This window comes from Miscanthus floridulus, chromosome 8, assembly GCF_019320115.1.
Source record: "Miscanthus floridulus cultivar M001 chromosome 8, ASM1932011v1, whole genome shotgun sequence".
In the NCBI taxonomy this organism is placed as follows: Eukaryota; Viridiplantae; Streptophyta; class Magnoliopsida; order Poales; family Poaceae; genus Miscanthus; species Miscanthus floridulus.
Window position 1 is genome coordinate 197,799,545 of NC_089587.1, and position 11,369 is coordinate 197,810,913.

At 48.8% G+C, this 11,369-nt stretch overlaps 2 protein-coding genes across 2 annotated transcripts; one reads left to right on the forward strand and one right to left on the reverse strand.

Moving 5' to 3' along the window:
• LOC136474504 (cationic amino acid transporter 9, chloroplastic-like) lies at positions 1-3,494 on the forward strand. Its single transcript, XM_066472073.1, has 8 exons — positions 1-364; positions 684-1,093; positions 1,391-1,567; positions 1,718-1,942; positions 2,047-2,223; positions 2,328-2,564; positions 2,778-2,867; positions 3,004-3,494. The coding sequence occupies exons 1-8, from the start codon at positions 19-21 to the stop codon at positions 3,148-3,150; spliced, it is 1,809 nt and encodes a 602-aa protein (XP_066328170.1). The 5' UTR covers positions 1-18; the 3' UTR covers positions 3,151-3,494.
• Positions 3,495-7,673: 4,179 nt separating this feature from the next.
• LOC136477877 (putative kinase-like protein TMKL1) lies at positions 7,674-10,787 on the reverse strand. The gene is made up of 2 exons (XM_066476134.1): positions 9,739-10,787; positions 7,674-8,681 (listed from the first exon to the last, which is right to left on the reverse strand). The coding sequence occupies exons 1-2, from the start codon at positions 10,388-10,390 to the stop codon at positions 8,101-8,103; spliced, it is 1,233 nt and encodes a 410-aa protein (XP_066332231.1). The 5' UTR covers positions 10,391-10,787; the 3' UTR covers positions 7,674-8,100.
• Positions 10,788-11,369: the final 582 nt, after the last annotated feature.

An 11,369-nucleotide genomic window follows, 5' to 3' on the forward strand; every position in this document is an offset into this window, starting at 1 on the left:
GGGCCACGCCTCCTCCGCATGACGCAAGAGCCGACGTCACTCCTCCCGATCTGGGCGCGGACGCCAACGACGCGACGACCCAAGTCGCGACGCCACCAGCTTCCCATCTCCTCAGACGCCATGGCGGAAGCCCACGACCACAGGTCCTCCTCCACCGCCGGCCGCCCCTTCTTCTCTGGCCTCTGCGCCGCGGCGCTCCGCCGCAAGCCCCTCGGCGCCCACGGCTCCGCCGCCGCTGCCGCCACCGGCGAGGGCCTCGTGCGGCAGCTCGGCGTCCTTGATCTCGTGCTGCTCGGTATCGGTGCGTCCATCGGCGCAGGCATATTCGTCGTCACTGGCACCGTCGCCCGCGACGCCGGCCCAGGTCAACCCTACAGCCCCATACTAATTTGAATTAGAATCGAAACCAAACACTGCTGCTGCTGCTCGGTCCAGGCCGACATTTGCAGTATAATGTTTACAGTGGGAGCTACAGCTTGTTGGTTTCATGGCTAAGTAGAACCAGTGCGATGGCGCAGTGATTTTGGGGGATCGTTCACGCTTGTTATGGAGCATTACGGAAGTACTTGATTGTTTTGCTACTTCAAATGCCCCAACTGAAGTGTTGCTTTATTTGCCAAAGTAGCGTGTCCTCCTTTGTTTCGTTTCTGTGGAACTGAAACTAACATGAGGTTATATAACAGGCGTTACAATCAGTTTTGTTCTTGCCGGAGCTGCGTGTGTGCTCAATGCCTTATGCTATGCTGAACTCGCATCTCGGTTCCCTGCTGTGGTTGGGGGAGCATACTTGTACACGTATGCAGCGTTCAATGAGATCACCGCCTTCTTGGTCTTCACTCAGTTGATGGTGGATTACCATATCGGTGCAGCAAGCATTGCTCGTAGCTTAGCAAGCTACTTTATCCAGTTCTTGGAGCTAATCCCGTTCTTGAAGGACCAAATTCCAAGCTGGATAGGGCATGGAGAGGAGTTTTTTGGTGGTGTCATATCGATTAATATATTAGCCCCCATTCTTCTCATAATCTTAACTGCGATTCTCTGTTGTGGTGTCAAAGAGTCATCAGCAGTGAACACGTTTATGACCACATTGAAGGTAAGATTGTTTACATGCTCTTATTGGGTTTTGTGTTCGCTGCACCTTGAACTTGCTCATTGTTGAATTGGCAAAGGTGATATTTTCCTGTAACATCATTGTTAGGTAGGTGGCTAAGTGAGCCTTTCCATATGATACTAGTTGTTCTATGATAAGAGTTTTTGTGCTTGCACAAGGCAATGCTTTTTAATGTTAGGTGTTATGTTTCTCAAGATTTAGTTTTTCATGTTTGTGAGGTAGAAGGCATATGCAATGTTGTTTACTACTTTGGACTGATGCACCTGTTTCCAAATGCAGATAATCATTGTTATAGTCGTTGTATTTGCTGGTGTGTTTGAGGTGGATGTATCAAACTGGTCACCATTTATGCCAAATGGTTTCAAATCTGTAGTGACTGGAGCCACAGTAGTCTTTTTTGCATATGTTGGATTTGATGTGGTTGCTAATTCTGCTGAGGAAGCCAAAAGGCCGCAGGTAATTCATGCTGGATTTATTGCCTTGTCTTTTTATGGCCATATTCTATTGCTTAGTGAATGTCAGTATTCGATTTTTACATAATATATAGATTATAATAGTGTGAAATGCATTCTAACTTCTCCTGCTCACGCAAACAAAATTTTCCAGAGGGACTTGCCCATTGGTATACTAGGAAGCCTTCTAGCATGTGTGTTGTTATACGTTGCTGTATGTTTGGTCATTACTGGAATGGTTCCATATACATTACTCGGTGAAGATGCTCCTTTGGCTGAGGCTTTTGCTGCTAAGGGCCTGAAATTTATTACTGTATTGATCAGCATTGGAGCTGTTGCTGGACTTACTACAACACTTCTTGTTGGCTTGTATGTTCAGGTAATACCTTCTAACTTGACTATGTATGTTTAGGTCACACTAGTAGGTTTCACTAGTCAAATTGATCTACTTGATGAGGATTACATCCTTTTAATTGTAAACAGTCACGTTTGTATCTTGGACTTGGAAGGGATGGGCTTCTACCTTCAGTATTTGCTAAAGTACACCCAACAAGGCATACTCCTCTACAATCTCAGATTTGGGTTGGTTGTGTTGCAGCAGTCATGGCAGGCCTCTTTAATGTGTCTATGCTCTCTCATATTCTTTCCGTTGGCACTCTGGTATGGAAATTTCAGTAAATGTTTCAGCAACAATGTTTCATTCTCATCATCGAACAGTCGCATGTAACTGCTACTTTTTTCCCCTTCTTTCTTTCTGGGAGCAGACCGGTTATTCAGTTGTATCAGCTTGTGTGATCACACTAAGATGGAATGACAAAGGAACTAGTCGCCGCTCCCTTGGAAGTATGTCAATCTGGCAAGAGGGTGTTCTATGTCTTGTCATAGTTGCTCTTTGTGGTTTTATAGTGGGACTTTGCTATCGCTTTAACTATGCTATAGCCTTTATGGTGGTAGCTTTTGTGATAGCTGTTGCTGCCAGTTTTGCTCTCCAGTTCCGTCAGGTAAATTCCATTTATATCTATCTGGCCTACTTACTGCGTACCCTCATAATCCTGTATGCGTGCAGTCCATTGTTTCAAGTTGCATAAATCACGCTATTTGCTTTGCTGTTTGAAACCATGGATAAAGATGTCATGCTACTCTAAATATTTAGACGCACTGAAGCTCAGCCTCAACTTGCTGATACATTGTTTTCTCAAAACTTCCCTGTCCAGGTCTATGTGGATCAACCTGGCTTTTCATGTCCTGGGGTACCGTTGCTTCCCATTATCTCTGTTTTCTTCAACATGGTCCTGTTTGCTCAGGTTTGCGCTGCTCTATTCTGATTCCACTCACAGATTTCAATACTGAAAAAAAAAATTCCTTTTATGGTGTTGCCTTTCTAACAAATATTTACCACCAAATTCCCATGACTGATGGCGATGACAATTTGTTTGGCAGCTACATGAAGAAGCTTGGTATAGATTTGTCATCCTTAGTCTCATCGCTTTGGGAGTTTATGCTGGCTATGGTCAGTACAACGCTGTTGCTTCCAGCTCAGAACACTCTACTATTGGTTACCACGGCATTCCTTCTGAGGCCGCATGAGCAGATGAGCTATGGCCAGCCTCCAAGTTCTTTGAGAATACTGTACGATACCATCGTCACCGAAGTTGGGACATGTTTTTTTTCTCTTGAACTATTGCACGGTGCATACTCTGTAATTACGCTTAGTACCCCTATATGTAGACAGTGGATTTCTTAGTCTGTAGAACGAGATGTCGTAGTAGTGTCCACCATACCATTCGTCAAGGAGCATGCCAAGTGCGTATACGGTATACCTTGTAAAAAAGGAAATGAAAATAAAGAACTGCGCATGCATTGTTTGTAGCAACTCATTGTCATGCACTATATATATTCTGTGTATATATATTGTGAAGAGTTTACATCAAGTTGCACTGCGGTCGTCTTCTGCCGTTGCCGTGCACTCGCCGTCAAAATCCTCGGCCGCCAGCTCCTCCCCCGTTGCTATTGGGCCTCCTTCTCCGCGCCACCCCGCCACCGCACAGCCTGCCCTGTCGGGCGTTCAGCGTGGCCATTTCACCCAGTACGTTCGGTTCCAGTGAATCACCCCTAGAACTGACATTCAATGGCTAGACGCACGGGATAACACGGCAGTGATGGTCATGATTGCAGCAGAGATATTAGACACACACACACGTAACAACTCCTCCATCCCTAATTCCGGCTGGCCAGTATCCGCCATGCATGTGTAGTGTAGGACTAGTAGGATGCAAACGGCGGTCGAAGCATATACTCAGGCCTTGGATCAAAGGAAAAGCATAGGAAACGTACAGGAAAATCTTTCGAGAGGAATTATCTTCTCTCTCATCGTTTGGAACAAAGAAAATCACAGGAAACTTTTCAAAGCAACGGCAGCTGCACCTGTACTTTTGGAGAAATCAGAGAATGAGGTCTGAGCTCATTGAAAACTTTTCTACGGCTATTCAACGCCTCTCTCTCGTTGGTTAACTATACTCTACAACATGTATGGCTAAAGTTGTTTTATTGTAAGAGAAAAATATTAGAGTGAGTTTATAAGTTAAGTGAACGGCCTTCGCCGGTGGAATTTTGATGAATGGACGAGCTGTGTATGTACGGTGAATGGATAGAGAATTAGGCCTGGTTTAGTTTTCAAAAATTTTCACCCTAAACTATCACATCGAATCTTGCGGCACATGCATAGAGTATTAAATATAGACGAAAAAAAACTAATTACACAATTTGGTTGAAAATCGCGAGACGAATGTTTTAAGACTAATTAGTCCATGATTAGCCATAAGTGCTACAGTAACTAACATGCGCTAATGATGGCTTACTTAGGCTTAATAAATTCGTCTCGCAGTTTCCAAGCGAGCTATGTAATTAATTTTTTTTATTAGTATCCGAAAACCTCTTCCAACATCCCTGAAACATCTGATGTGACATCTAAAATTTTTTTATTTCGTGAACTAAACGCAGCCTTAATACACACGAGTAGGAGGCACATATGTAACAGTTGCACGCTATTAAATGCCACGAGTTAATTATAAAATACAAGCAAGTTGATCCACTATTATTAGAGATGCTAATTTTAGTTTATTACTCCCATGTTTTTTTTGTCCTATTCGTTTAGCTGATAAGCTATGACTGAAAATACTGTTGGCTGATTTATTGTGAGAGAAAAAAATTGTTTATTGGCTGAAAAAGTACGGCTTATAAGCCAAACGAACAGAACGTTTATTCCTGTGTGATGGATTCCTACGTTCCTAACACTATTTTTCATATTATTTCTACGTTTTCTATTCCTCTGATTTGCAATACGATTCATATCCCTTTCTTGTGTTTTTATACGTTCTTTGTTTTCGATTCCTCCTAACGAACACGGCCAGCCAGCGCACCGAATCGAGCAGCAAGGTGACGGTGTGTGTGACACCCACTGCCACTCGCCCACTCCTACTCCTACTCCTACTCCTACTCCTAGGCCATGTTTAGATTGCGGATAATTTCAATCCGATGAATAGTAACACTTTCGTTTTATTTGGTAAATATTGTCCAATCGTGGACCAACTAAGCTCAAAAGATTCATCTCGTGATTTCGAACTAAACTATGCAATTAATTATTTTTTTTACCTACATTTAATACTCCAGCAAGCAGCTAAAAATTGATATGATGAAGAGAAAATGAAAAAACTTGGAATTTGGAGATGATCTAAACAAGGCCCTGCTCCTACTCCTACTCCTATTCTTGCGTCGCGTCCAGCGAGCTACTACCACATGCCCGCGCACATGCGCAACGCATCATTACCCCACAAACCCCACGTCCCCACCGGTGGCAGCGCCGCGCCTGCTGCAGCCATGGGCCTGGGCCACCCCACCAGCATAACGAGCTGGCTCATAGCTCGTTATCCTAACGTGCCCGAATGCCAGCTCGGCTTAGCCTGTTAAAAACTCAAGTTAGCTCGTTAAGTTCGTAAGCTAGGTATAAAAAATACATAAAATATAATATTTATATTTATCTAAAGTTTGAGAATAATAATAATATAAAGAAATACATCTAGACCAGTTAGCAGTCAATTTATAGAGTCTAGACCAGTTACTAATCAATTGTAAAGTGAAAAGACATGAAGTAATACAAAAACTAATATAAGTTTTGATATTTTTTTTCCTGAAAGTTTAGCTCGTTTAGCGAGCGAGCGACTCGCGAGCTGACTTGAGTTGGCTCGTTATAGATAAAGAGCTAAAATCTTAACTCGGCTCGGCTCGTTAAGCTGAGCCGAGCGAGCTAACGAGCTTCTGAGTTTTTCGTCCAGCCTTACCCCCAGCTAATCTCCTGTGGGTCCGTGTCGTGGACTCGTGGTGATGGTACCAGTGGTGGATCGAGAAAATATTTTAGGAGAGACTGAACAACACGATGTTCGATTTTAAGCCTCAGCTTCAACTACATTATAAAACTAAAATTCATGGGATTCCACTGCTCCTCTAGCGTCAGTGAGGGCTTGAGCCCCGCCCGCCCCACCGCTAAATCCGCCGCTGGGTGGTACCCTGGTGGCCTGGTATGATAGCAGCAGCTTGTTCGGTGTTCGCTGCCGCGCGTATCGCATCGCATCGCAGGCGGATAGAGATGCGTGATTAATTACCTGCACCGTCCGCGTACAAAGAGAAAGGAAATGCGCGCCGGTAGCAGCGATCCATGCGAGCGCGATGTGATTGGCGTGCCCAACCAGCCAGCCCAGGCGCCCAGCTGCTTCGTTGTAGCACAAGCACCCGCTCTGCTCCATATTCCCCGTACGCTGGCTACGCGCTGGGGCACGCACGCACGGCGCAACTGTGCACGCCGTGGGTGCTGAGCAGGACCACGGCGCATGAACAGACACGAGTACACGACGAGAGAGCTGTGGCCTTGTACTGGCGGCAGTAGCTGGAGGCTGGAGCCTGGAGCTGCTGCTGCTCATGAAATGACGCTGGGCAGTACCAAGCCCGCTGTGGAGGGATGATCCGAACGATCAGCCTCAAATTAAAGGGGGGCCGGGGTTTATCGCGAGTGCCACAGCACGGCGCGTACGATCGCCGGACCGGAGCGCGCCGACCAGGCATGCTGTCTGTTCGCTGGGGCTTATCAGTGCATTGTTTTTCTTTCACGATAAATCAACAAACAGCCGAGCTTGTTAATCTAGAAACCAACTAGTGGAACAGGCTGACGGTCTCCAGAGAGTTGCGGCCCCGGATTTGGAAGGGATTTGGAAGCTACCTTTGCGGCTTTGCGGTTGCGGGTTGTTTTGGTCCGGTCATTTGCAGGTGGTGTGTTCTTTGGCCTTTGCAGCGCCGGGACAGGTCTGCTTCACGTGCTTCCGCCCCTTTTGCGTTTGGTTTTGCCGTTTGCGCCGAGATGGACGGACGATGCAGGAGCGGGACCGGCGGTCTGGTCCCGTCCTGTGAATGAATGGGATGCCGCCGCTACCTGGTGAAAAATCGGTGTCCAGCTAGAGTCCACCACTCCACGTCTTCACCTGCCTGATCCTGACACTGAGGTGGAGTATTACTGTCGGCACCGAGACTTCCTCCTTTTCCCCCCCTGTAGCTGCTGCTCGATGCGTGTCTGGTTTAACCGGCGTGTTCTCACTGAAATGCGCAGCTAAAAACGAGAAATGTCGGCATACCTCTTACGCTTAGGTGTGACACCCACGGATGTGCGGCTGTCAGTGTCAACTAAAGAAATGCGATCGGTTTGAGGCCTCGAATGGGAGATCTAGGATGTCACCTAAAGCTTTATTTCTTGACAAGATACCACCGCGCCAGGCCATCGAAACAAGTCGAGAGCTAAGCGGATCTTCTTCATCGCTTGATTACAGGGGATGAGAGCGAAGTATGGTTAGTGATATCCTCGCCAAAAAAAAAAAGAAAGAAAGTATGGTTAGGTGATAAGGACAAATCACCAACCCTGGAAAGGTTCCAAAGACTCCACTGAGGGTGAATCAATCAATCACTCGCTTTGGTTGTCAGTATGCGTCGCATACACATGCTGCACCGCGAGCATGGGAATATCATGACGTCGACGACAAATACCATGTTGTTACATTGTTATACGCGTATGGAAGAGAACATTCCACCACATGGAGATTTCTCTGAATGTATGGAAATACAACACGGACCTTTAAACTAACAGTCTTTTACAAATCTTCAGGGCAGGTACTCTACGATTGTACGTACATCTCCAACTTTCAGGATAAATAAAACACAAAGAAACACAGTCTAGCACTGATGCTCATGCACCGAAAGCACATCCTGTATATTTTCAGATGACCACCTCTGCACCTCGGTGAAACTGTACAGTACAGGTTCCTAATCCTGGATGTGAAAACATGTGTCCATTCCCCAATCGCCCACCACAAAATACGTTGCTCATTCAGCTCGGGGCAGGACGCTTCCCAGATCAACGGTATGCTGCAATAGAGAGCAATGCTGATTAAGTAGCAAAGTTGCCAGACCTACTCAGTAGTACTCACACATCCATCCATTTCATCTCGCGATCTCCTCGAGCCTCTTGAGTATCTGCCTCGTGTTGGGTCTCAACGACGGCGACGGGCTGCAGCAGGCCGTGGCGAGCTCGAAAAACGCGTTCAGGTTCTTCTCCTTCCCGGACCTCTTGCAGTGCCTGGCGAGATCGGAGCTGAACGCGTCGGAGATCTTCCTCTCGAGGACCAGGTTCTTAAATGAGGCCGGGAGGAGGATGTCCCGCGGGTTCGGCCGGCCGTCGTCGGATGATTCCTTCTGCGCGAGCAGCTCGAGCAGAACCACTCCGAGGCTGTAGACGTCGCTCTCCCGCGTGGCGTCCCGCATCTTGATCAGCTCTGGTGCCTTGTACCCCTGCGCGGCCGAGGCCTCGAGCATCTCCTGGGCGGCGGCGGGGTTCAGCAGGAGGTAGAGGCTGCAGTCCGATATCTTGCACTCGTAGCTGGCGTCGAGAAGAACGTTGCTTGTCTTGAGGTTGCCATGGACCATCGGTTTGTCCAAGCCTGTGTGCAGGTGATCCAACCCCTTGGCGATGCCAAGAGAAAGATTGCAAACTATGTTCCATCTATGCGACTCCGCGATTCCCTCTGTAAGTAATAGAAACAAAGCAACTAGGTACTGTCACAACTAATACCGAAGGGATGTTCAGAGCATCATTTGATTTTTGAAGTGTACCTAAACTAGATCGCAGATCATCATATCCCGTAGAAAATTGTGATTCAACAACCCATGCAGATGACAAATACGCACAAACTTTAGTGCAGACTGTTTAAATCTACTCCGTCGCTATTAAAGAAGCACTCCACTTTAATCTAACAACTCTTAACAAACAACAGGAGTCAGGAACATGGCATCAGGACCGGACCCATTCGAAGTTTCGAGCTGACAGCAAAGCAGAAAAGGTTTTCACAAAGTTGTTATGGCGTTGCATATAATGATGACAACAACAGATAGCAAGAACACATGGTATCGGCACAATAGCCCCTGGCCCCACCCAAAAAGAAAGTAAGAACTACTAGGTGCCCTGCTTTTTGAGAATTGATCTGCTTTGTACTAATTTTAATTTAGCAATGCCGTGACACTTTCCACTTTATGGAGAGAAAAAAAATGAGCAGATGTACTATTTCAGAGCCCTCGGTTCTCGTGTGCATTTTATAACAACGCCGGATTATGAAATTTAACAAATCAGTTTAAGCTTGCCACCAATATCCAGGACCATTTTCAACTCATTTGAGTTGACCCTTTCAATTTACTTCAGTCGAACTAAACTTTTAAAGGACTTTGAGCTGCATGCAGCAAGAATGCCATGCAAACAGCTGGGATATGTGTATGATACCCCCAACATGTGGTGTGTATGCTGGTACTCGTATAATGTGCTACAGCATTGTGGAATACAGACCCGAGATCTTGTTTTGACGGTGGCCTGAGATGATCTTGCTAAAAGTACAGGTTAAGTATCAAACCTGTCGACAATAATTGACCTGATGACCCCCACATCTAACCAACGGTAGAGCGATAAGTACTAAGTCTCGTGTTTGAAATGAAATTTAGCATAACTGATTAACTGCTGAAAAAAAAACTGCTTTAACTGCAAATGTAGGCGAGACTAGGAAGAAGAAGACAAGAATGCAAAACGTAACCAACCTTGCAAGAAGCGGTGGAGCGAGCCGGCGGCGTAGAAGGGGTGCACGAGCAGCTTCTCGCCCCTGGGGCCGACGTACACCGCGCGGAGCGGCACGAGGTTCGGGTGGCTGACCGCGCCGATCCGGCGCGCGGCGGCGTAGGCCTCCTCTGCTCCGACGGCGCACGCGGGGCGCACGAACCGGAGCAGCACGGCGGCCTCCCCGGAGCGCATGGCGGCGCGGTATAGCGTGCTGTGCGCGGACTTGGCGATCACCTCCCCGGGCGCCTCGAGGATGGCGGCCACCGACAGCGCCTCCCCGCCGGGGAACTTGACGAGCGCCTGGGCGTGCAGGCCCTGCTGATGCGGGCCGACGCCGAGGCGGTCGGCGAAGGGGCCGAGGTAGGGGAGCGCGCCGAGGCGGTCGGCGATGGGCGCGAAGTAGGGCAGCACGGTGCTCCCGCTGGGCGCGCGGCGGCGGAGCCAGGCGGGCATGCGGACGCCCGAGGGGACGTAGCGGTCGAGGCGCAGGCCGCGGAGGCGCGGGCGGAGGAAGCGGTACAGCAGGTAGGCGAAGAGGATGCCGACGATGGGGAGAAGGATGGTGTTGCTCCGCCCCGTGCGCACGGGTTCCTTCGACGGCGTGTCCGCCTCGGCCGCCCCCGCCATCTCCATCTCACGCGTTCGGCTCTCGCGGGTAAATAGACGTGCGCGAGGGAACGGAAGGAAGCTACTCGCGCGCCGGTGGCCGGTGGGGGTGGTCGCCGCGCTCTCAGGTCAGGTTCGTCATGGCGAAAGCTAGCTAGGCAAGGCACGGCAGCGCGAGCTCTTGGTTTGCTTTGCCGTGCTCCGCTGAGTTGCTTACTGCTGGCTTTTCTCCTCGCGCGGAGGGAGGGCAAAGGAAGGAGGAGCTAGGCCTGGTGAGCTACGTACGGCCTCGTGAGAGATTCTTGTCGCCTCGGCTCGCTCGTGGCTTTTATCACTGTGTGACTCGCGAGTGATGAGAGTGCGGGGAGAGGGTAGCTTCCGGCTCGTTGGCCGCTTTTTCTTTGATGAGGGCTTGGAGATGCCGGTCGGCCAAAGTGGCCACTGGCTGGCGGCTGGTGGCACCGGCAGCTGGGGTTGGGGCGTGCGTGCCGGGACGAGTGGACTAGCGGACGGAAGGTATCCTATTTCCATCGCGGCGTACGTACAACGTACCTTGGGTCTGGGATGCTGGTGCCGGAAACAGGACGCGCGCAGATGGACGGCGGGGGCTGGTCCCTCCCGTCCCGGCGTTGGTTGGCTGCCGCCTGCCGGGCTTTCCCTCGGTGTAAGGAAGTGGCAGAGGGATCCACTGGGACTTCGTGGTCAATGGCTGTCGGATCGAAGGTTAACGGCCCGGATTCACCGAGTGGAACCTGCATGGCTAGGGGGGCACTGTTCTGTACAGTACTCTCGTCAATTGAAGTCTCTGGTGGTGCATTAAAAATGGACGGAGTGGTTCATTACTGCCGCTGTACTAGGGAGCAGTAGTACAAGGCACGGAGATCTTCGTGCAATTACTTATCTCAAGGACAGTTTTTGGTCTTATTTCAGTGACGATAATCTCGATCCGTCTTGACGATTATCATTGTTTTTGTGATGGGTGATTGCACACGTACGTACGAGTACT

Bases quoted from the DNA above. Each gene is read 5' to 3' on its own strand.
- LOC136474504 (XM_066472073.1), top strand. From the start codon at position 19: ATGACGCAAGAGCCGACGTCACTCCTCCCGATCTGGGCGCGGACGCCA. The intron at 2,224-2,327 runs GTATGGAAATTT...TTCTGGGAGCAG, and splicing joins TTCTTTCCGTTGGCACTCTG to ACCGGTTATTCAGTTGTATC. The intron at 2,868-3,003 runs GTTTGCGCTGCT...TTTGTTTGGCAG, and splicing joins ACATGGTCCTGTTTGCTCAG to CTACATGAAGAAGCTTGGTA.
- LOC136477877 (XM_066476134.1), bottom strand. From the start codon at position 10,390: ATGGAGATGGCGGGGGCGGCCGAGGCGGACACGCCGTCGAAGGAACCC. The intron at 8,682-9,738 runs GTTGGTTACGTT...TATTACTTACAG, and splicing joins GCTCCACCGCTTCTTGCAAG to AGGGAATCGCGGAGTCGCAT.